We start from the raw sequence: 22,744 nt of genomic DNA, 5'->3' as shown, positions 1-22,744 counted from the left end.
CATTTCAAAAATGTGTCACGGCCCTTTCTTTTTTTCTTTTCTTTTTTTTTTTGCTAGCCAGACATTTAAACTAAAATGAACATGTGCTACAAATAAATAAATACAAGTTAGAAATGCTAGATTGTTCACACTTGCGCGTCTTCCACACCGCTTTTTACCGTGCGTGAAACAGCATCAATCCTGTGGAAGGAAACATTAGATGTGATATTTTTTGTCTGTGTTGCGTTTGGAAGAAAGACTGGGGTTCCCCCTCCTCTACTGTGAGATCAGCCAGCGTGAGTGGGTCTATTGCATGTTTCCACTTCTATTCTTCAGCACCTTTTACCTTTGACATTTAGGCCAACCCCCCACACACTCTTCTCTCAGCGGATGCTCCAATGCGAAGGGCCACAGCACACAGTCCCCAGCTACAGGGGATTTCCCCTGGTGCTGTACACATGTTGTTAATGTGTGTGTGTGTGTGTGTGTGTGTGTGTGTGTGTGTGTGTGTGTGCGCGTGTCTTTGCTTGTATGTGTTTGCTTGTGTTTATGCCAGTGTGTCTGTCCACTTTCAGGGGACTCCCAGACTTGCAGACTGAGGGGGAGGAGGGAATAGAGCTGACAGCCTAAGTAGCAAATCATCATCAAAAATGTTTCTGTCTCTGTGTTTGTGGAGACAGAGAGAGAGAGAGAAGGAGGAGGAGGAGGTGTCTGAGCGTGTGTAAGTTGTACCCTTGATGTGGGCACATCAAGGGTACTTACAAAGAAGAAGCATGTCCCGTTATGTAAATCATTCAAGTCTAAGGTGAAGACTTGCTGTGAGGTTATGTTTATGTCAGGGATGTCAAACTCATTTACATCAAGTGGGCTGGACCAGTAAAACTGCCCTTTCTGTCAGTTATAATATACGAACATTACATGAAATTTCATCAGCAGTTCCCAGTTTTTCTACACGATAAAGAATGGCTGCTGTAGGAAATGAAAGAAATGTGTCAGCATGACTCTTTGGGCTTAAACTGTAAGAAATAAATCTGTAAAATTACAGGAAATGTTCTGCTAGCTTGTTGCTCAGACTGTGATTTAGGTTTAAAACAAAGAATTTTTCCTTTTTTTTAAAAACCATTGTAAAACACAATTTCTCTTTCACATTTTCCAAAGCTGTCCAGTGGGCCGGTTTAGAGTCTCTGATGGGCCAATTCTGGGCCCTGGGCCTTATGTTTAACACCACCGGTTTAAGTGAATAGTCGGAATCAGTGATTTGGCGTGAATGAAACACCACCGTGTGTGTTTAAACATGTGTCGTTTTGGGTCCCAGGAGGTGCCATTTGTTTCAGTCTAATCCGGGAGGTCTGTCAGCAGGAGAGGAAGCAAGCAGGGAGCTCCGTTCATGTCTTACCTCATGAATCTTTACTGGTTTTTGTTGTGGCAGGTTTGATTAGCACATCCTGATGCCTCGGTGGATATGGGCCTGGGTTTTTTTTGTCATGGTAGACTTTGTGACAAGTCATGGTAGGAAAGCACAGGTGTTTCTAATAACATTAACTATGGCAGGTGGTCCAATAAGCCAGGACACTGCTTCCACAAAAAGCAGACATGAACCTGAAGCTGCTACATAAACATAGTCATGATTTTAATTTCCCTGCCCTCTTGATGTGTACATGAAAACATGCTTGCTGTTGTTTATACATGGTTTTATGAGAAGAACTTATGAATTGAGAACCAGAAGAATACATGCTTTGAATCTGTGAGTGTGTGTGTGTGTCTATATGTTCTAATGGGACCTCTAATTAAGACTCTGGGTATCTGCTATCTGTCAGCACTGATCGATCGGCTTGGAGAGTGACAGCTCAGCGTGTGAGTGTGTCTGTGTGTGTGTGTGCGTAGATTTTGCTCTTCATGCTCTCTGCTTCATGTCATGTTATTTTACATGTAACACAGTTGTAGGAGGAATATTAACACTTCATTCATTTTCTTTCGCATGTACACAATCACACCACTTTTTTTTTTAAAAAAGAAGACAAAAGTGTGAATGTTTTTTTCCTGCATACTCATTAAAAAACACATCACAGTCCCCACGCACCTTCCCCCAAACCAAAGGAGGGTGAAGTGTTGGACAGATATTTGTTGTTATGTGCCACATGCACTCACAAACACACAGAATTATAAGTAATAAACTGATAATGTTTGTGGGCATTTCCAGGTTAGTATGTGTCACTGAAAGCCATTGCGCTTCATCTTTCTAAAATGGTTATTTTATTCACAAAGGGGAAAGTTTAAACATCATAAAACAGAAGAGGTGGTGGTGCGTGCTCACTCTTTACTTTTTTGTGCACTTTCTTCTGCTTCTACCCACTTCTTCTTTTTCCCCCGCACACATGTACAGGTAGAGCTGTTCACAATTGTCTAACAGTTGCTATCAATCACCTGGCTGTTAGAGACAGAGAGTGTGTGTCTGTGTTAGCGGTAACGCTGTTGTGCAGGACGGCAAGTGAGTGATGGCGGTAACAGTATAGACGGCATGTGCTGTGAAATGTCACCGTGCCGATCGATGGTGTTTAACGAGGCTGGAGGCTGATCTGGACCTCATGCTAACATGAAGCTCTTCTCCCCGCCCTCTTCCTCCCCCTCCTCACTTTCCTAATCCCTCTCTACTCTCTGTGAGAGCCTGAGGGTCCCCCAGGAGAGAGACAAGGCCTTTTACCTGTCAAGAGGCTTTTGTGTCTGACAAGTCACACACACACACACACACACACACACACACACACACACACACACACACTTTAAAAAAACATGTAAAAATGTGGCTGAAATTTGATGTTTTGTTACCTTATATAGAAAACAATATTTTGTTTGTGCTTTTTCTTTTTTTTTGTCAATGAATTATAAAGAATCAAAACACAAGACACAGCCGGGGTCAGAATAATCAGAACTAGTTTATGATTTCAAAGTGCTGAACAGAAAATCCAGTGAACCAAAGAGAAAGAAAAAACAACAACATATCGAACAGGAAACTCTAACCAAAGAAGGACATTGAAAAAACAGCAACTTTTTTTCTCTTTTTTTGTTTCTCTTCAAAAAACAATGCACAACTCGTACCACAATATTTGAAAAAGCTAAAAACACTTCAAAATATTAGTTTTGTATATATATATATATATATTTATATATATTTATATCTATAGAATTTGATTTTTTTTATTTATTTTAAAACCGTCGTCATGAGGGTGTGAGTGGGTGGTGGAGGCCCTGGGGAGATTCCCATGGAGCTGCAGTCTGAGACACAAACACAGGTCGAGCTGTTTTGACAGGCTATGCCAGCTCTCGACAGCTTATAACACACCATGCATATGATCCTGGCTTGTCTAAGCGCACACACAAAGACGGTAGGCGATCATGTCCTCCACACTCACACAGCCGCCGCGATATATAAAACGATAAAGAAAAAGAGCATGAACGTGGAATGTTTCACCCCTGGACGTACAGCTGTCTGTCGAGCACCCTCCTCTCCCTGTCCCCCAGGCGAGCAGGTAGGGTGTGTGTCTGTGCTTCTAGCCCCTCTCAGGGTGTAAGTGCTTCCAAAGCCAATTTCTGTCCATGTTCATTCCTCCACACTTCTACTCGACCTATGATTTCAAACTGAGTTAATAAAACAAAAAAAAACAAACAAAAAAAAAAAACCACATAGTAGAGAAAGTTCAAGTCTGGGTGACTCAGTCATCGATCGTTAGTGCACAGTATCTCCTCTGCTGTCTAAAGCAAGATGGGAGACTGTCTTTCTTTTTAGCTACTGACAGTACAGGACAAGTTTTTGTATTAAAATAATTTAGAGTTTGAAATTAGATTTCCCCTCCTCCTCCATCCCTTCCTCTTGTGGCGCGATAGCACTTAAGGAATTGCACTTGTAATTAAGAGCCCGCCTCAACAGCCACTTCCATGTGTTTATGAAACACCTGTGTCCTGCGTCGTAACATTTTGGCCCACCTACGCCTACGCCGCTCCACCTCTGACATGTCGGCACATTTCGGAACGATCACCTCCCCCTCCCCGCACTCTCTCTTTTACATCGCCACCTCTCCCAGCCCTCCTTTCTAAATGGAAGTCCTCAGACAGAACGAGCCAGGCCGAAACACAGATAAACAGTACTCATGAACGTCGGTTCTTTCTTTGTTTTTTTTTGTTTTTTGTTTTTTTTGCCGAATAAGCTGCAACCCAGATGGAGCGAGGACAGTCAAAAAAAAAAGAAAAAAAAGTCACTTTTCTCCTGTCCATCTCAGCCTCATCATCCTTCCCCCTCCTCCCAGCGTGGGGCGAAACAGGAGGACCAAATAAAAAGTGGTAAAGCGTTTGAGTAATTGTCTTTTATACAGGTGAAAAGCATTTAGCTGGTAGTCCGTTTGAGTGAAAGGCGCTCTCGTTTGGTTGTCCCCGTCGAGTCAAAAATATTAGATTGGCTCTCCGTGCGCTGCATCAGTCTTGAGAGAGAGAGAGAGTGCCTCTTCTCTCTCTTCTGGGTGTGTTTGCATGCTCCTTTGGGGAAAGGCCTTGACAGGACGTGACGTGGGTTCATTTTGCTGCATGGTTAGCCCGAGTCGTCAGTAGGGCAGAGTGTCCAGGAACCTGTCAATCAGTGGCGGAGGCGCTACCAGATCCTCCAGCTTCAGGTAGAAGATTCGCTGAAGGCCTTGGGTCCTCTGGGAACGAAGCTCTTCCCTTATACCCAAAATACGACTCAGAGAAGGTGCGGCTTTGGACGAGGAGGATGAAGGACTGCAGCCCAGGTGGTCTCTGAGACAACAGATCACTTTATTCTGCAACTCCTCAACCCGCTTTGAGTCCTTCAGACCGGGCATTTGCTCTGTAGATTCGCAAGAAAGAAAGACGGAGAAAGAGATGTTAGGAGAATAATCATTAAATGGCCAAAATAAAGTCAGTGGGGAAAAAAAATACACACACATATACATACATCAGAGCTCATTCAGCTGAAAGAGCATTAGCTACATCTTCTTTTATATTGAATTCCACCTCATTAGCCCGTATGGCTCATGTTCTTAACAGGCCTTAACCTGGCTCATTCACTACAGATCAATACTCAGTCTAATCTAATAAGCCCCCTTCTCACTGGTGTACGTCCACATGCACGGCTATATGAGCACATTTTTTATTTTCTTTTTTTAAACATTTGCACAGAAAAAAAAGTCAGTGCAATTTCAGAAATTAAGACAAAGAGCAGAACAGAAGTGCTCAACAGTTAGCTGATTATGTGGCCCTGTGAGCAGCAAAATGAAATTAGAAATGCACACACTGCTGCCCATAGCAACTCCAGTGGCACTCGTACAAGGCTTAATGTGACACTAACTCATTCTGCAGAGAACAGGGTGTCCAGCCCCCCAAACACAAACACACACATACAGGCACACTACGAGCTGTGCTGCAGGGAGGCTGCCACTAAGACCCGTCTCACTTTGAGGTATCCATTATCCGAAGCTTATTTACTGTTTGTTTATGTGACTCTTTTGTTTGTTGTGTTTGCCGCTGCAGAGTCACTCCGGCCCTCCTTTCAGCGCGGCTTTCAGACCTCTCGCCACACAATTCCGCTTCCCTGTCTTTCTTCCCGCTCTCCCTACCCCTTCTTTCTCTATGAGCGTGAGCTCCCGGGGAGAGATCGATGACTGCCTTTCTGCACAGGCCACTCTGAAGCGGTCGATCGCCTGGTGGCTCTGGTGGCTCTGTCGTGGCTTTGCGCTGTGTGCTTTGCCGAGGTGGCAGAGCGCCACTGAGAACACCGCAGACGCCATTCCAGAGCCGCGCTCCACGGTGGGCTGGTCGATCAGGAACAGAGTTAAGTGCTCCCCCAGAGGGTGAGGATGGGGTTGGAGGGCTCAGACAGAAAGAGGTTGAGGAAGAGGAGGCGGCGGGGGCAGGGTGAAATAAGGAAGCTAAAAGCAGGGGGAGGGGGATTTTTTTATTTAATTTAATTCTTTTTTTTTTTAGCTACTGCACATTACTTTACAGCATCCAACACCCTAAAACTGTTTTAAAAAGATGAATATAAACACTTAACTGCAGACTAGTCTCTGTCGCCTGATGCATTTTACTTAAAAAACTAAATCTGCCTCGCCTGCAGCGTGTGTGCTCTCAGAGCAGGCTGTGATTCTCCTTTCATTTTTCACACATGAACACTGATTAGAGGGCCAGGTGTGTGGCAGGTGCAGCAGGTGCTTCTGGGTATCAGGTTCTTGTTTCGGGGCAGAGATGTGTGGGAACACGCATGCACATGTGTGTCTTTAAGCGTGTGTCTGACGTTAGAGGATGTGTCCACCTGATCACTGTCACACTGAATCACCAGGAGGCAAAGCTCCGGACAACAGGAAGATGCTGTGTGTGTGTGTGTGTGTGTGTGTGTGTGTGTGCGCGTGTGTGTGTGTTTGCGCGCGCGAGCGAGCGTTTTATCTGTATATTCATGTTCAGCTTAAATGATTCGCAGTGTTTATGAGGAGTGGAGAGGCGATGTTAATAACTTTGAGCACAGGTGACTATATGCAACCACAGAATTAGGACCCCTTGATTCTTGTTCCTCTCGCTAGTAAGCTCGTGATTGAAAATCTGTGGTTACCTGTGAGCAGCACAAGGGCGGCCAGGCAGGCGAAGGCAGAGGTATCCAGATTTAGGTTCTGGAGGTGAGCGGAGAATTCCTGGATGGAGTCCAGCCACTCTCCGAACCCACGAAGGCACTGGAACCTGTGCAGCACCAAGCCGTTACAGAACACTAGTTTATCCTCCGACAGCATCGATCTGAGGAACCGAGAGAAAGAGGAAGGGGGAAAAAAAAAGAAGGAAATGGTGGACTGATTAGATCGCCGTTTTCCAGAGAAAACTGTATTTTCCCTCATGTATTGTAAATATAGCTTGAGATGCTGGGGCAAGGAAACAATTACAATAAAAAACAATGAGAAACCTGGCAGTGTGCGCACTCACGCAGAAACGGGACACACATCAAACACAAGCATGCAGCTGATTAAGGTTGTGTTTCCAAATTACAGCATTTTAAAACATTCCTGCGTTTCCTTGCGGCAGGGTGGGGTGAAGGGTTAGGGCAGAGGGTTGCTCTGTGTGTGCGTGTATATTTGCAGATAGATAAACTGTTATGGCTTTAATGTGCCCAGGCTGTGGTGTGCAGTGGAAACACAAGGTTTTAATAAGGAAATGAAAAGTCTTCTCAGATGTATTTAACCATCACTTACTCACGACACACAACATCCCACTTCTTTGACATCAAGCAGAGAAGGAGGGAGAGAGAGAGAGAGAGTGCAAGCAGAGGATGATGGAGACCTATGACTGGTCTCTATTAGTCTCTAAAATAGGAGCCCGCTCTTCTTTGGAGAGCTGCAACTGTGTTTAGTTGAAGAAGGATAAACTATGAGAGATGGAAGATCTAGGGGAGAAAGTGTGTACTTGGAAAACAGATGATATTAAAGAGAGAGAGAGCAAAGAGGGGGATTAGTGTGGAAAGGGAGGAAAGCCTCAAATTGCACCCTGCACAAACTTTGGTTTGGCAGTTATGAGGATAAACTGCAACGCTATTTGTGTCTAATTAGACTCAGTTCAAAAGAGACACGCCGTTAGGCCAGACACATGCACATACATGAGAAAGCATTAACAACTAACATCAAAAACAATTAGCACCAGCGATCGGGACCAAAATATTCTTTGTACTTCCAGGAAATCACAAGAAGAGAGCACAGAGAAGAAAGTGAATAACAGGAAGAGGTTGAGAAACGATGCCCCTCACCTATTCTCACCTATTGCTGGGGAAGAACAGCAAATTTGTTTTTGATTTCGATCCCTCGTATCATCTCCTGTAGGCTGAGGTTGAAGTCCTGACTTCTTGTCAAACATCTCTCACAGAACAGATTCACCTAATTTCTCATTGCTGCACGAGGTGCGACCTTAATGTTCCGCATGTGAAACTCAAAACTTGTACTTGGCTGATCAAAGTTATATCATTGAGCACCCTTGAAGCCAGCAAAATTCATATTTTTAGATCACTCCCTGGAAGTTCTGCTCTGAACTCCTGCACCTGTGCGCCTGCGATTACACCCGGGGCCTCAGACTTGCACACAGACCACTTAACTTCTGTGTCAAACTGGCCCCACGGTCATGTTGGGGCTCATCGCTGGTGATGAAAGCTGGATCTTCTCTTATAAACAAAAAAGCAGTTTTTAGTGGAAAGGTCTGCAGCATTCAAGACCAAAGGTACCGCAGTAGACGACTGGAGGGATGATCGTCGTTTACGTTCCACATTCCCCATGTTGTGCCTCGTGAATTTGCAGGATTTGACTGTAATGCACTGAAGGCATCTGAGGGAGGAATATTCAACACAGACAACCAGACCAGCACAGTCATTGCTCACTTTTCCCCGAAATAAAATTAAAGCTGAAGTGTTTCTGATTTGATCGAGCGTGTATCACAGGGGCACAGGAGCACAATGTGATTTGAGGGACTAAAATCAACAGCATTGCTCCAGAACACCTCTTGAAGGGGAGATCGGTCAAAATTCAAAACTTTATTAAAAGTTTAGCGTCAGCAGGGTCATTTTTGGAGAATTTCGCGAACATGAGCGTGAACAGTCCTCGTCGATGCACGTTTGGTGATGTATATTAGTACCTGTTATTTCCACAACATACCGGCTGTATTTCTGTGATTAAGTAAACACAGAGCTGACCAAATAATATCTCACAGGACCATTTCACCCGTGTGAGATAGTGCCACTGGAGCAAAAATACACAGACAGGCTGGTAGATGCGTATCTAGGCAGATGCACGCACGCACACAAGCACAGGTGGATGTCTGCCACACATTCCACTCACCCCTGACTACGCTGTCACCACGGTAATCGACCAATAACCACAGAAACTGTTAGGTAACGGGGTGCTTACAGCAATGCCGGCCCAGAAGAACGAAGCAAATTTACTCTATGCACTCTGAGCACACACTCACAAGCACACAGACGCACGCTTGAGTGAGGGTCTGCGGGGCATCTAGGTTCAGCACGGGGTCAGCGAGGAGATGCGCTGCATCCATCGCTCCCATGGAAGACAGAGAAAATAAGACAGCGCTGTGTTTGTGTGCATTTTCCTCTCTGCCGTGGGAGTTTGGCCGATTGGAAGATGAGCAGTGTGTGTCTGTGTGTGTACGTGTGTTTGAAAGAGGCCCCTATGAGTCCACCCTTTAGAGTGAGTCAGAGTCTCAGCCTGATCACCCCTCCTGCTGGGACTGTGATGGCACCGCCCATCCTCTACCCACCCTGCACCTGGACCTACGCTGGGAGGAGGACAGAAAGTTGGGATTCTACATCATCAGCGAGTGTGAGTAAGTGTGCGTGTCTCACTGTGTTGGTCTTCTGCCCTAGACGACAGCGCAGACAAAGAGATGAGCTTGTAGCCCCCCACCACCGCCACCATCTTCTACCCATAAATTTAACCAGCCGCATGCCTTGCAAGAGCAAACTGGTAACCCAGGGTAATTCTGAGGCAAAGATGGGCCGGGGCAGTCACAATGGCACCACAGGTATCCATCAGTGAGACACACACGTGCTCTCTTGCTCAAACACACACACACACATACATACATCAGGGGGCGCATGAGGTAAATGAAGCCCATTGTGTTTTTATGTCGGTCAGCTGAACTGAATATGTATTTCCTTCCATAACAGCGGCTCTTTTCAGTTACTCAGCTGACTAACTTTGAGATGGAAATTGATCTTGTCAATTCACAGTTCACAATGTTAGCACAGTTTTAGCCCGCAGAACACACACACAGATCTCTCTGTGCGTCAGATATCAGACGAGCAGAGCGGAACTCTGTGGGTGTAGCTGCTGTCATAGCTACAGACTCCATTCATAATTTGGTTCATATGGCGATTACTCAGCTCCACTCCTCCCACTCTGGAGATACACCAACACAGCAGCACACAGCTTTGCCAGCACAGTTATGCACTGTACTTTAATCGGAAAGGGTTTAAGTGCCTCTTGTTTCTGAGACGCTAAGCAAAACAAAGTTGCCCGTACAAGTGTAAGTCGGTGTGGTTCAAAAGCTTGAGAGGTGTGCATAGGAGTGGACATCCAAGTTTAAAACAGGTGTTAAAAGAGGCTCCATTTCTGCCTAGTTACCTGTGAGCCAATCGCAGCACAAACAGCTCCAGGAAGGCGGAGTCTATGAGCAGGTTCTGATCGTCACGCTGAAGCTCGGAGAAGCCGGGCAGCCTCTCCGCCCAGCACCTTGTGGTCTCCATCGAGATGGTGAGTAGCCTGTAGAAGAGGTGGATGTGTTCGACGTCCGAGGAGGAGGATGGCGGGTCGGCAGCGCTGAACTGCAGATCAAGAAAAGAAGAGAAATTACTGAAATAACTTGTAAACTATCTGTATTCGAAAATAAACTAATGCATTTCTCCAGTTGAAATGAATTGTTAAGGGCATGGGTTACCTGGCTGTAGTCAAGGTCACGAGGTGTGCAGTGAGAATAAGCCCTGAGCAGAGCAGAGAGGAGGCTGAGGGGTGGAGAAGGAGGAGATGCCTCCGTCTGCAGGGGGCTCTTTGGTTTGGAAGGCAGACGACCTCTACGCCCCTTCAAGCTGTCAGTACGCACCACTAAAACAGAGAAACACAGAAGTTGGACGTGGAAATATAAACTCTGCATGCACAGTCAAGTTCTACCGTCCAGCGGACCGGCTTGATATCAGCTTTTCATCACAGCGAAATAACAACTAAAAGGTTGGGAGAGCTCTCTGCAGGAGTGCTCCCAACATTGCCACGATCTCCACACACAGGAGGCCACGAGCCAGCAGATGGCAGTGGAGCTGTTCTGCAGGCTGTAGACGGACGTGTGTTAATGCAACACAGAGACATCCAGTATGCATTTTGTGTGGGTTTGTTTGCGTTTATGCATGTGGATATGTGGGTGGGGGTATTACAGGGTGTGAGACAGGTGACAAACCTCATGGGAATGGGGGCAGTTTGAGTGTCACGCTGATTCTACACATCATCGAAACGTGTCTGTCTGTGTGTGTGCACTATGTAGCAACAGTCAACGCATCAGATGTGGTGAACACAATGACATAACGGGAGAATCTTTGCGTAAGATGGTCAGCTTTGAGGCTCTGCTAAACAACACTGAACTCAGGGGCTTTAAAGGTGGCAGGGACTAATTGGTATGATGTGTATCATACTTTCTTCCAACCACAGACAGGCGTTTCTGCATAGACAGTTGTGTGATGCTACCACAGGCTGGGCCATTACCGGCCTATTAACCACTGACTGCAGAGACGGGGGCTATGATCACTGACTGCAGGTCTGATTAGTGTTGCATTATTAGGATTAACTCTCAAGAGTCCAATGCCACCATCGGGTCACCTTTATGACACTTGCATTGAAGCTGTTGTGTGCATATGTGCTTGTTTGTGTGTGTGTGATTCAGGTGTGTGATCTCCTACCTTCCTTCACCATCCCCACGCTCAGACACTTCTGAAAGCGGCAGTACTGGCAGCGGTTGCGTCTCCTCTTGTCCACAGGACAGTTCTTACTGGCCAGACAGACATACTTGGCGTTTTTCTGCACGGTGCGCTGGAGAAAGAAGAAACAGGCATGCCGATAATCAGCCTCCAAACACAATCAACACCTAATATTTGATTTGTTTAATTCAATTTCTCTCTCTCTTTTTCCTTGCCCGTCAAAGAATGAAAGCGAAGCTCGCAGGTCAGATTTTAATTACGCGCTGAAAGGCGGCGGTGACATCAGTATAATTAGATAAAATTAATTTCCCAACAAGCCTCGCCTGCAGGAGGGACAATTTTATTAGCGCCGCAGCTGACAATAGAGATCCAGCGCGTGGCGTGCGGAGGCGGGTCCCTTGAGACGGGGTAGAGTTGGGTGGGTGAGGTGGAGAGGGGTGGGGGACGAGCGGCCGCGAAAGCTGCCTGATCAGATTGTTTGTGAAGCTCGCGGGTCAGCTCGTGGCACCTTCGGGGCCTCGCGCATCGCGCCTCTCTCAATGGGCCCCGCGGGAGCTGTTTTCTCCTCCGCTGGCTCGCGCGATTATTACTGACCTTATTAAAATGAAATCAGAAACGGGCCACGTACGTGGGAGGGAGTGGAGAGGGGGGCTCAGCGAATACAGGGAGGACAATAAGTGAGATTGTAGTGCGCGCGCAATCCTGCGCGCTCGTGACCGCGTGAAGTCATGTTTGAAGGCAATACTTTGAACGGACCGTCCTAGTAAAAGCACGAAGTTCTTCACTCGCAGCACGAACAGACCGCAGACCGACATTATCAGTTTCAATGAGGCCCGAAGGCTCCACGCTGCCCGTGTCTGACAGGAGATTAAACTCGGGGGTGAACCTGCGATGACAACACCGTAAAACCCCCACAAATACTCACTTTACCACCGCGTTTACCCGCTGTGACTCCAGCACTCCACTCAGGCAGCGCCTATAACTGAACTGTAATTTACACATAACGGAAGTGCCACGGCTTCTTTAACGCTTCTAAAACACATCAAAACAAATAAATCCAATTAGGAACCCCTCGCGCCGCACATGCCCGTCCCCCCCAGGAGACCAATAACACACCAATTATTCCATATGCTTCGGCGCGAGTGCGGAACCGACGCGTAATGGGCGCCAGTGCCGGATGAGAGTCGTTGCCATGGCACCGCAGATCGCTGTGAATGTCTCCTTTCATCCCTTCAATGGTCGGCGACCCGTGCGCGCGAGGATAAGTAAGTTATGGTCATTAATGTGGTCGAGAAAGGGGGGTGGGGGATGCATCCAGTTAGATGGTGTCCGGATTAAACATGAGGAAGGCTGAATGACGCACAAGTCTTCCGTGCGCAAACTTTTATTTACACTTTTAAAGAGGTTCGGAGTCATTTACGCGATTTTTCCCGATACTAACCAACAGTAAAGCCCACGCGAACACGCCCGGAGCGTGTTCTAAAGATAACTGTGACTCTTTTTTGTGTTTTCCTCTCTGAAACTTTAAAATCTCCGGTTTCCCTGGCGGTGTGCTGGGCGGTGCGCATAAAGGTGAAAGTGGAGTAGTCTATAAGCTAAGTTAACCCTGCTGTTTGTTCAAGGAGGAAATTCTTCAGTGACCTCAGGCTTAATTTAGATGTCTGTTTCCAAGAAAAGCCTGAGTTTGCAATCATCAATTAAGGGCTCGATAAATTAAGCTCTCATGAGCGAGCGCTGGCCCTTTCTCTTCTCTGTCTGTCTGTTATCATCTGTGTGTCTGCGTTTGTGTGTGTGTGTTGGTTGGGGCTCTTGTGACTTTGCTTTCTAATAATCAGCAAAAACGATGACTGGAGTCACTATCAAAGCTTCAAAGCTATAACTAGTCTCTGATGTGATGTGTAAATATACATACATATATGTGTGTGTGTGTGTGTGTGTATGTGTGTGTGTAGTACACTTTGTTCTAGTTCAATTAATTTAATCTTCCCTGTCATTTTTCCTCGTGTTTACCCCAAATTTCATTAAAATAACAAGTTTAAATTTACTTCGCACCAGGCCATATTGTTTCTGTGGGCAGGAACTGGATTAAAGTGAAAAAGTTTCAGTTAGATGTTGAGTCAGAATTGAGGAATGAGTGGTGTGCACTGAAAGCACATTCACAATTGAAAGTATTCTGACAGGAGTGCAGATACTGTGGCTGTTGTAGGGGCCAGACAGAGGCGTGCAGAGACAGATTCTTGACATGTAACATGTACTAATAGCCTCGGCTTAAATTAAAAGCCTTGAGGGACTTTGCCCTCTCCAACCCATCTTAAATCCCAACCCCCCTCTGGTTGCTTCCGACCGCTGATTCTCAGTTTCTGCCGTCAAAAAAGTGCAAAAACACATGTAGACATCTGTATCCGTGAGCTGACTTTACTGTTTTTATAACTCTAAAATCCTACACACTGGGTTTATATGATCAGCTTACACGTTTCCGACCTTGTTTTTCCAATTATCTTCACCAGCACACGGATGCTTACCATAATTTCTAGGACTAACATACCAAGGTAAACTAAAACAGTGTGTAGCAGGTCTAAAACAGCTCACCGGTTGGTTAGTACAGTGGGTGCATGGAAACAGGGGACTTTAATGTTCTTTTTTTTGATAACATAATGTAATATACTAACAGTTGGAATAGTTTTTTATTTTATTTTAAAAATTGAAATACTGAATAGGTTCACTAAATTAATGGAAACCCGTGAATGGAACACATTATTCAAAATAATAAACATGCCCAAAAAAAACCCAAAAACAACAACCCTGACTTGTTTAAGAGCTAAAATTAATTCACGGGGAAAATGTGCTTCAAATTGCACTAATGAAATAATAATTTACAGCAAGCCTCTACAACGGTTTAATGCCTAATAACTATTCATGGATAATTAAATATAATCAGGAAAATATTTTTCGGGCACAATAAAACCATCAGGATAATGGAGGTGATGTGCCTGAGAATATGTGAACAAGGAGCAGGTGTGTGTGAGACACACGATTTAGTTTCTGCTGCTGCCGCTGCATCCTGGATTCACGGGGTAACAGTGTGAAAAAAACACATGTTACAGTATGTTTTTCTATATGTGTGGTTGCCTGCATATGTTGCGTGAGGCGGGGATGGCTCGCTGCATCTGCATATGTGTGTGTATGTGTGTGTGTGTGTGTGTGTGTGTGTGAGAGGGAGTGTAAAGGAAACATAGCGAGGTTTGACAGGCTTTGTGGCTGCGGAGGGAACACTGCAGCGAGCAGACAGCCCGCAGCCTGCTGCCACCAGACGCTGCTTTCATTAATTACTAAATAAAAACAAATTGTGAAACTAATTGAAAGGAAGGATAATTCATTTCCACCTACCAGAGGCATTATTCAATTACCTCGGTGTGTGCACCCTCCTTCTTGCTGTCTCTTAATTTTAACTCTCGTCTCGTGCAGCCAATAGAATGCTTAACAAGTGTGCCGGAAAATGTTTTAATTCAAAAACTGTGCAAATGAATTACTCCACTGTCACCGAGTGCGAGTTCACTGTAATTCCAAGTGATGTGCCACTAAGCCTCAAATATATATGTATACACGCACATGCACAGCAATATAATATCTCGCTTGTCACGTCTGTTGTATTTTATGACTTGCAGCATGAGGAAAATGGAAAATGAGTCTGACTAAAAACCGGCTCTTGGATTGTGTTAAACTGTTGTCAGCGCGTTAGCACGTGCGGCAACATGGGATGTGAGACAGCAGGTTCAGAAGTGTTAGGTTGAATCACTTGAGGGACCAAATTTCAAACAGATTCATATCGGGTTGAGCATTATGCAAGAGAATTGTGGTCAAATTCGTGGCCGCCAATTGACTAAAAACACGCCGTCAGAAAACTGATTTCAAGAAGGATTCCTTCACCATTACGTGCTTGCACACCGCGTTATTTCTGAGTATCTGAGCTCCTGAACACAGCTGTTATTTTGGAGAGAATATATGTTTTTATCATCCTGTGTTCTCATGCAAGCAATCACAAACACACACGCACACATATACACAGAGCCAGTGCTTATGCACACTTTGCCCACTTGGTTGCTGGGAGAAACGACCCCTGTGGGTGTGTTGTGCTTTCGCAATGACTCTAAAGACGATTTAGAGAGTACAGAGAAGGGTGTAGAGTGGGAGCAAGGCAAATGCTAGCAAACTGCTCCGACTTAAATACGTCAGTCAGCTTGCAGCCAGTTTACAGATTCTGGCTGAGATTTTAAAGATGGAAAGTCTGTTATGAATGTGAGAGGTTAGAAACAAGAAGGAATACTTCAAAAGATGCAGAGGGGTACAAATGAGGGACAGGTGCGTGATGTCTTATTAGAAACCACAAGACTCAGAAGTACAAGAAACCAAAAGAAAACCAAAGACCAGAACGGTTGAAACTAGAGGAAGACTTTAATAATAGCTGTGGGTTGTTGTTGTTTTTTTTACCTTGAAGAAGCCTTTGCAGCCCTCACATGTGCGTACGCCGTAGTGCTGGCAAGCCGCGTTGTCTCCACACACCGCGCAGGTTCCCTCTCCCTGTGGGCCACGCGGGGGTGGAGAGGGCAAGCTGTCTGCTAGTAGAGGGCCACAAGGTCCAAGTGCCAGGGAGCGAAAGGCGAGGCTGCTGCTCCCTGCTCCGCGGTGCAGCTGGTACAGAGGCTGCTCCAGGGGTGGGACGTGAGGATGGGAAACTGATGAGGAGGAGGAAGAGGAGGAAGAAGAGGTGCGAACCAGCCCTCCTCCCAGGCTATCATAACCGCCGACGCTGCCTCCACTGTGGGGCGGCGAATGCTGGTAGAAGTGCGGAAAACGGGGGGACTTGAGGGGGCCGGTCTCCAGGCTGGAAGGTAGAGAGTGAGGGTGAGAAGGAGCCAGGGGGTGCTCCTCCCCCCACAGGAAGGAGGTGCCCGGCTGGGGTGGCAGAGACGGGGTTGTCGGAGTGGAAGGGGGAGACTGTTTAAAGTACATGGTGGAGGAGGACATGGCCTCCAGGGGTGGGGCAGTTGGGTAGCTCTCCTCCTCCTTTTTGATGGTGGGCCTGTGCGTGGGCATCTGGTAGAGGCACGAGGACTTAGGCTCGTAGCTCCCGTCCACAAAGACATTGAAGCTTGGGAGAGAGGTGGTGGCAGCTGCAGAGATCTCACCCCCACCCAGGTCCAGCTTGGTGTAGTCGGGGGTCATGAGGTCAGAGCTGTAGCTTTCAGTCTGGTAGCTGAAGGACTGGCCAGAGTAGGCTGAGCCTGGAGGGGCCGGCCCGTACTGAGCCTGCACACAGGGCATATCTGTCGGAGGAAACAGAGCACACACGCAGGTTAGAGCTGCGTGCCACATCAGACCACATGTATCCCAAAAGCTTCACATTCCCATGTTAGTAGGGCACAGCTATATAGCAACAATCACTGGGCAGAGAAGAAGAATTTATGACATTTTACAAACAGTGATTTAATCAGAGAAGCAGGGCTTCATGTTCAGTAAATCTGCAGGATACAGGCAGACTCTATTGGATGCACATGCACACAATGGTAACACTAAACAGGGTCAACCATTAAAAAATTTAAAAAAAAAGAAACAAAAACAATCTGCACAGCTCTATTGGAACAGGCAGTTTGCAGAGTGTTATAAAAGTTTTTCTTTCAATGAAGAGGCTGTGAAAAGCTTTAACCAAATCTTTCCATTTGATGCAATTTACACCCATTTCTGCTGTTAACACTTCTTGCACTTGCACTGAGTAAGTACAGCAAAAAAAGGGAAAAAAAACCCTGAATACTGAAACACACACACACACACAAAACTTCGAACATTGCTGATTTTCCTAGTTAGTCAAGTTAGAGAAGCTGCAGTTGATGATCCTGAAGCTCAAATACAAGAATCTGTATGTGTGTGTATTCTGGTTAGTCAGATGGAAAAGCAGATGAGATAACATTAAATAATAATGGAACCCCATGGTGGTGCTGGATGCTTGCTGCACAGACCCTTCACACACACGCGTGCACGCACACCCTCTCATGCACACACACACTGAGATAAAGACGGACACGCAGACACAGATATTTCCTCTAACTGCTGCAGACGCCAGTCGACATGTCTTCACTTTCCCCCCTTGATTTAATTCTGCTACAGCAACAGGCCACCAGCTCATCGTTTCTCTGTGTGTGTGTTTGTGTGTGGACTATATGGTCTTATCAAAACTCTTACGTAATATACAACGCCTGCGTTTGCGTGCGTCTGCACGTGTGTCTGTGTGTGTGTGTGCATAATAATAATCAGTCATGAGTGTCAGCGCAGGCAGGGTTTTGTGGTGTTTGCTCGTCTCTCCCGAGCAGGGAACTGTCAACACTGCGCTGCTCCCATTGACGCCCAGCATGCGCGCGCTCTGCCGTAATCGCCCCCTTTCCCTGTACGTCATGTTTGTCTAGTCAAATACGGGATATATCGTTCCTGCAGTTGTTAAAGCGTTCACAAATACCTCCGCCAAAGCGGTCTCACCTGAACTTTTATCTATTTATAAAGGAAGAAAAAAAAGGAAAATAGTCCTGATTTTTTATATATATATATATATATATTTTGAGATAAATAATTTTTTTTTAAATTCTTTGCTATAAATATTTTTTCTTTGAAATAATTCTTATTAATTTTTATATTAACCATTAAATATGCAAGCATAGTGTATCAGCAGGCTCATTAAGCTGCTACATTTCTTTCCTTCTTTTTATTTTAATTGAGGATATGAGTCAAGCTGTAGGCATACGTGTGCTTGACGTCATAAAGATTTTCTTTCTTCTTCTGCGAGTGACCAGCTCTTCAACCCACGTGGAAAAACACACATGCAGCATTAAGGGCGTCACGGGGCCTTTCTGGGCTATACCTAAAGACCTTTTTTTTAAACTGATTAGGCATCAGAGGAGGAAGAGAACCAGAGAAAGAAAAAACAAACTGAAAAAAGGAGAGTACAGTGGTAAAGGTTGCGGCTCTCTGTGTTGTGTCAGTAGGTCAAGCCTCAGATTAGGGGCCATCAGTGTAGAAATGTGTGCAAGACTTACTGCACGTGGCACATGCACATGTTTATATTTAAATATGGTAAATTTCTGGTTTTTCTGTGAAGAGATGAAAGAATGAGAGAGAAAAGGGTAGGAAGGCTACAAAGTAGTGTGATGTTTGTCTGTCGGGTGAGTAAAGAAATTCCTTCTGGTACACACACACACCACCACCACCACGTGTGTTCATCTGCTTATAATGTTCACGATGTCAACATGGACTTGTATATGTTCATTCTACCAAAAGCATACACCCTTATCCTGAAAACCTGTAAAACCACTCGTCTCTGCGAGTGTCTCACCGTCTTCGTTACTTGACTTTTGTTGGCGTGTCTAACCTTCACTCACACACCCATGCTTACAAACTTGCATCCTCTTTTACACACTCACCACAAGTGCAAATAGAGATCCATCACCGGAGCTTCTTAGTTGTTAATGTCACCAAAGCAAGTCAGTGTAGGGGATTCTCAAAAGCCCAATACCACCATCGGGTCGCCTTTATGACACTTGCATTGAAGCAGTTGTGTGCATATGTGTCTGTTTGTGTGTGTGTGTGTGCAAGCAAGAGGACAGACAACCCAAGCAGAGTCAGACATAGGTGGTGCAGCATAGTGAGGCAAAGGGAAACAGTCTCTAACCTCGAGGTGTGCATTTCAACTGGACAAACTGCAGCTGTTCCAATAACTGAGTGCGCTTGTTCATTGTCAGAATGCCATAGATCTAACAAATGAAAACATGAAGGTGCAGACATAAATTACAAAAACACAGATTTTCTTTATATCAATAAACTATAAAACATTTTCGGGGAGTCAGCGTCCCACAGCGTAGAGTGATTTTTACTTTTTTCCCTTTACACTGTGCACACAAAAATAACAAAAAAACAAAACACAAAGCACAGAGACACACTTACACAACCAGTTACTTCAGGGTATACAGTGTAGTTTCTATATTGAATTACAATGGACAAAATTGTGTGTGTGTGTGATTGTATTATATATAAATATATATATGATTCACATTTCGCCTCCAGGTTTTGGATATAGGTGTGCCTGGCCTCAGAATTGTCTTATCTTAATGACTGAAATGTCAGCTCACTTGCCAGACAAAATCAACCCACACACATACACATGGGCTCACGACTGCAGCACAAACAGATCACCAGAACATTCAGGAAACTTCAACTCATATTTTGACCTTTAACAGGAGAGCATAAATATACACATAAATAAAACGACTGCCTACCAGCTGATATTCAGATCTAACCCCTGTGTTTTAAACTACTAAATAAAAATTATATATATGTATATATATATTTTTTTCAATTTTTGGGAATGTTGTTTTTTTCTTTTCCCCCCACAATAAAACAATCACCCGACTCATATCACCAAGCACTCCACAACAGCAACACGAAATGAAAGTGTCAGAGCCGCTGCACTCGTTACAAAAGCATCAGATGAGAAAGAGATTAAAAAAGAAAGAAAGAGAAAAAGGGCAAGATGAAAGTGAAGACAGACTGAGCGCTTGTTTCTGTACCTGGTGAAAGAGCCTCGCGCTGAATGGTGCTGGGTGTCCGGGATTTAGGGGTGGCGTGGCTGCGGCCGGGGCAGGGCTCCTGGAGCGGGGAGGGCTCGGCGGGCGTCGCTAAGGAAGTGTCCGACCGCCGGGGCTCCGAGCTCGGCTGGGCGCGCTCTTCCGAACCTGTGCCTGGGTGAGACATGGCTGTGTTAAAGCCAGTGGCAGGCTGAATAATCAGGTAAGTGCCTCAAACGCTCGTAAAGACTTAAAAAAAAAAAAAAAAAAAGATTACTCAAAGAGAAGCGAAAATTTATTTTTTTTTCTCCCTCAAGAATGGAGACCTTTGTTTAAATTGCTTCCACAAACTTCAGCAAATTCAAATTCGGTGTTCAAAATTTCCTCACACTTTTAGAAAAAAATCGGACAGAGAAACATTTTTGTACAATTTAAAGACAACCAGCAAAGCTTTCGTTTCATCTCAAAAGCAAATCGTTATTGGCACAAAAATCTCATCTGAGAGAATCAGTCAGTTTATCGGGTTTAAAAGCAGTAAAAAGAGATAACAGGGGATGTAAAGCACTGCGCTGAGACGGCGCAAATTCAAATAACTACCAGTGCACACGCTGGAAGGCAAATTAGGGATAAGATTTAGACTTTTACATCCAACACAGGGCAATTCTGACAATAAATATGTCACTGAGTGCATCCTACAAAGAGAACCACAACTGAGGACTTTGGGTTCATTTCAAAACTTTGCCTACGTGGGCGACAGGTTTCATTTTAGCACTAACGTCTTCGCCATTATTATTATTATTATTATTATTATTATTATAATTACTGCCTAATAGATATTTTGCACCGTAAAACAGAAATTCCACCAGTCAACAAACTATGCACGACTTCTGAAACAAAATAATAATAATGAAAAAAAATCATAATACAGACCTACAAAAGTGACAACTTTTATAAAAGCAGCTTGCGCCAGTGCCTCCGGGCCATCGCTTTTCTTGCCTCTGATCACCGCCGCATTCGCCTGCTCAGGGTTCATCCAGAGGGGAGAGAGAAATCTAGAAAACTGTGAGTCGGACCTGAAACCAGACCAGCGGGCTCCCGTGCGCCGTGCGCCTCCGACTCCCTCTCACTGCAGCAGGGTGCACCGTGGCCGGAGGATTTCAAGGCCCAGAGCGCCCCCTTTCTGTAACACACTCCTATATACTCTATCTCTCTCTCACTGTGGCTCTCTCTCCGCCACACATAGACCCCTCTATGAGACGGTCAAGTTGAGAAGACCACGCAGTCTCCCTGTGTGTATCGCAAAACAGCTTGGTGACAACCCACAACCCTCATACGGATCAAGACTAGGAGCACCTGCAGCTTCATGTCAGTAGCCACTTTTCACCAAACTTTAAACCACTTCTCAAAGGATTTACTGGACACCCACGAACCCCCTGTCGGTGGTTCTTTTGTCGGAATATGGCTCTTATATAGATGTAATCCCTCCCAACAGCCCCCAAATAGGTTGGAATAAACAAAAAAGCACAAACCAGAATAAATAGACAAGTCAAGCTGTATAACATTTATTTGATTAAGGCTGATTTGGAACAGTTAAGCCATTATTCAATTGTGTATGGAGCCATTTGAGCACTGAGAGAAAAAAAGAGACATCTTTAGGCCTGAAAAATGATTTTGTTACAGTAACAGCACAAATGGGAGTCAATTTGAAATAAGCTGAAGTCATCTCATTCTTACATAAAGTTGTGAAGCTAAACCCGTAACTGCGTAAATACGCTCTAATCAGAGCCTCCGAGGGGAGTTAAAGAGATGAAGATGAAGTGTTTTTACTTCAAACAAACTTATTTTTGTACAAAGTGAGACATTCTGCCTTTTTCTAACTTTTTTTTTTAATGAACCCGCGGTCTCCCCCTACTTTATTCTCAGACCGAGCCGGCCGGTGGGGCTCTGGCCCTGCGCGCACCGGTAACCAAGAGAACGACAAAAGAGCTGTAAAGCACGCGCCCCGGAGCGCCGGTAGCCCCCGGTAGCCCCCTCGCACCAATAACCCCGGACAGCGCGAGGCTTCCAGCAAACAGAAACAGAGAAAAGAAAGGACATAAAGGAGAGAGCAGAGAAATATGCGAGTAGCCTAGCCTACTGTAAATCAGCCCTGAGTGGGAGCCTGTCACTAGAGCCTGCGTGCGCGCGTTCGTGCGTGTATGCGTAAACCTGAGTGTGTGTGAGGGAACTGAGGGGGGGAAAGAAGGTAAAACCAGCAACTTACTTAAGTACCTCAACCCGGTGTTGTCAGCTTATTATTATAAACTATGTGACTGGCCAAGAGGCACGATAGCTGCTGGAGCATGCTTCACGGTGGGCTTCAGAAATGTTGTTGTGGCTTTATGGTTGAGGGTGTTTTTCCTGCGATACATGGCTCATGAAATTCGGAGGCAATTTGAGTACCAGTGTATCTTGGGCCAGTTTTATTATATACGGGTTAATGGTAACTGTACGCTCACTCCATGTTACTGAAGGTTAAATCATAGCGCAGTCCGGCACAGACAGCCGAGCGATATCTAAACTCAAACACACCCACAACCTCACAAACACGCACTTACACACATCTATGTATATAAATACATTTTATAAAAAGACACCACCCCCTCAAAAAATT

At 45.3% G+C, this 22,744-nt stretch overlaps 1 protein-coding gene across 2 annotated transcripts in view; it reads right to left on the bottom strand.

Moving 5' to 3' along the window:
- Positions 1 to 4,146: 4,146 nt before the first annotated feature.
- The window catches only part of nr4a3 (nuclear receptor subfamily 4, group A, member 3), a 19,533-nt gene continuing 935 nt past the window's right edge, over positions 4,147 to 22,744 (bottom strand). Inside the window, exons 2-9 of one of the 2 annotated variants that reach the window (XM_005738560.1) lie at positions 20,095 to 20,265; positions 19,200 to 19,281; positions 15,974 to 16,809; positions 11,468 to 11,597; positions 10,462 to 10,625; positions 10,149 to 10,348; positions 6,593 to 6,771; positions 4,147 to 4,834 (exon numbers count right to left, since the gene is read on the bottom strand). In XM_005738560.1, the coding sequence (XP_005738617.1) occupies positions 4,572 to 4,834; positions 6,593 to 6,771; positions 10,149 to 10,348; positions 10,462 to 10,625; positions 11,468 to 11,597; positions 15,974 to 16,809; positions 19,200 to 19,263 (1,836 nt within the window). In that variant the 5' untranslated portion in view covers positions 19,264 to 19,281; positions 20,095 to 20,265 and the 3' untranslated portion in view covers positions 4,147 to 4,571. The remainder of the gene's footprint in view (positions 4,835 to 6,592; positions 6,772 to 10,148; positions 10,349 to 10,461; positions 10,626 to 11,467; positions 11,598 to 15,973; positions 16,810 to 19,199; positions 19,282 to 20,094; positions 20,266 to 22,744) is intronic. The other variant, XM_005738561.1, reaches the window with a different exon arrangement.

This window comes from Pundamilia nyererei, unplaced genomic scaffold (genome assembly GCF_000239375.1).
Source record: "Pundamilia nyererei isolate P.nyererei 1_Seehausen unplaced genomic scaffold, PunNye1.0 scaffold00084, whole genome shotgun sequence".
NCBI classification, from domain to species: Eukaryota; Metazoa; Chordata; class Actinopteri; order Cichliformes; family Cichlidae; genus Pundamilia; species Pundamilia nyererei.
The sequence above is the reverse complement of the archived record's forward strand: the minus strand, read 5'-3'. Positions and strand labels throughout refer to the sequence as shown.